At 59.8% G+C, this 868-nt stretch overlaps 1 protein-coding gene across 1 annotated transcript; it reads right to left on the bottom strand.

Annotated features, from left to right (window-relative positions):
- Positions 1 to 78: 78 nt before the first annotated feature.
- ACA1_051220 (uncharacterized protein) lies at positions 79 to 848 on the bottom strand (the record flags this gene model as incomplete). The annotated part of the gene is made up of 3 exons (XM_004336886.1): positions 79 to 250; positions 337 to 469; positions 560 to 848. Coding segments are annotated over 3 exons (594 nt in total), but the record flags the coding sequence as incomplete, so codon positions are not given.
- Between the last annotated feature and the right edge of the window lie 20 nt (positions 849 to 868).

Raw genomic sequence — 868 nt, 5'->3', positions numbered from 1 at the left:
ACTCGCACACGCACCACCGCACACGCGCTCATTCAACACACGCACATGCGATTAGACAAAGCGAGAGAGCCCGGGCACGTACTGAATAAGCTTGTCGCGCAGGTTCAATAGGAAGGCGTGGTCGGAGCGGCCCAGGTAGGCCACCTGCGACAGCTTCTTCTCTTCGACCGTCTGGGTGTGGCACACGTCGAAGTAGGAGCAGCGCGACGGACTCTCGCACACCGACGTCATCTGCCACTTGGCCTGCGACCTAAGGTTACCCGCCGCCGCCGCAACCACCACCACCGCCGTAGTTTAGGGCTCGAGTTCGTTGGCGGCGTTGACGAAGGTACGTACCTGGGCACTCGCAGCAGCTGCTCCAACGGTGAGAACGCGAGAGGGGTGGACCGGAACATGAAGTCTTCCACGATCGAGACGATGGGCGCCAGCTTGAACCACTCCGGCGCTGGCTGGTTCTTCAGCCAGATCCCTTTACGTACCAATAAACCACATGGGGGGGAGGGTTAGGGTCTAGTGGTGACGTGGCCAGTGCGTGGCATAGTGGTCGGTCTGTGTGTACCTCCCTCAGCGCCGATCTCCAAGTCGTCGATCTGCTCCTCGTCGATCAAGGCCTGCAGTAACAGGGCGTAGAAGGCCACCTGCACCTGCTGGGAGAACTTGGTCTTGGCCGAGGACTTGGCATCGATGATGACCAGGGATCGCTTCGAAGAAGAAGGTGATGATGAAGATGAGGGAGTCGATTTGGACGACGCGGCAACCACGCGCAGAAGGTCGGGACGAGACAGCCCGAACTTGATGGCCTGCTGGTCCAGGTTGCGATAGAACCGCCGCGGAGGATCCACGCTGGCCTGAAAAATGTACTGACCTA

The sequence above is a fragment of the Acanthamoeba castellanii genome (assembly GCF_000313135.1).
Source record: "Acanthamoeba castellanii str. Neff unplaced genomic scaffold scf7180000084592, whole genome shotgun sequence".
NCBI lineage: Eukaryota > Discosea > Longamoebia > Acanthamoebidae > Acanthamoeba > Acanthamoeba castellanii.
The sequence above is the reverse complement of the archived record's forward strand: the minus strand, read 5'-3'. Positions and strand labels throughout refer to the sequence as shown.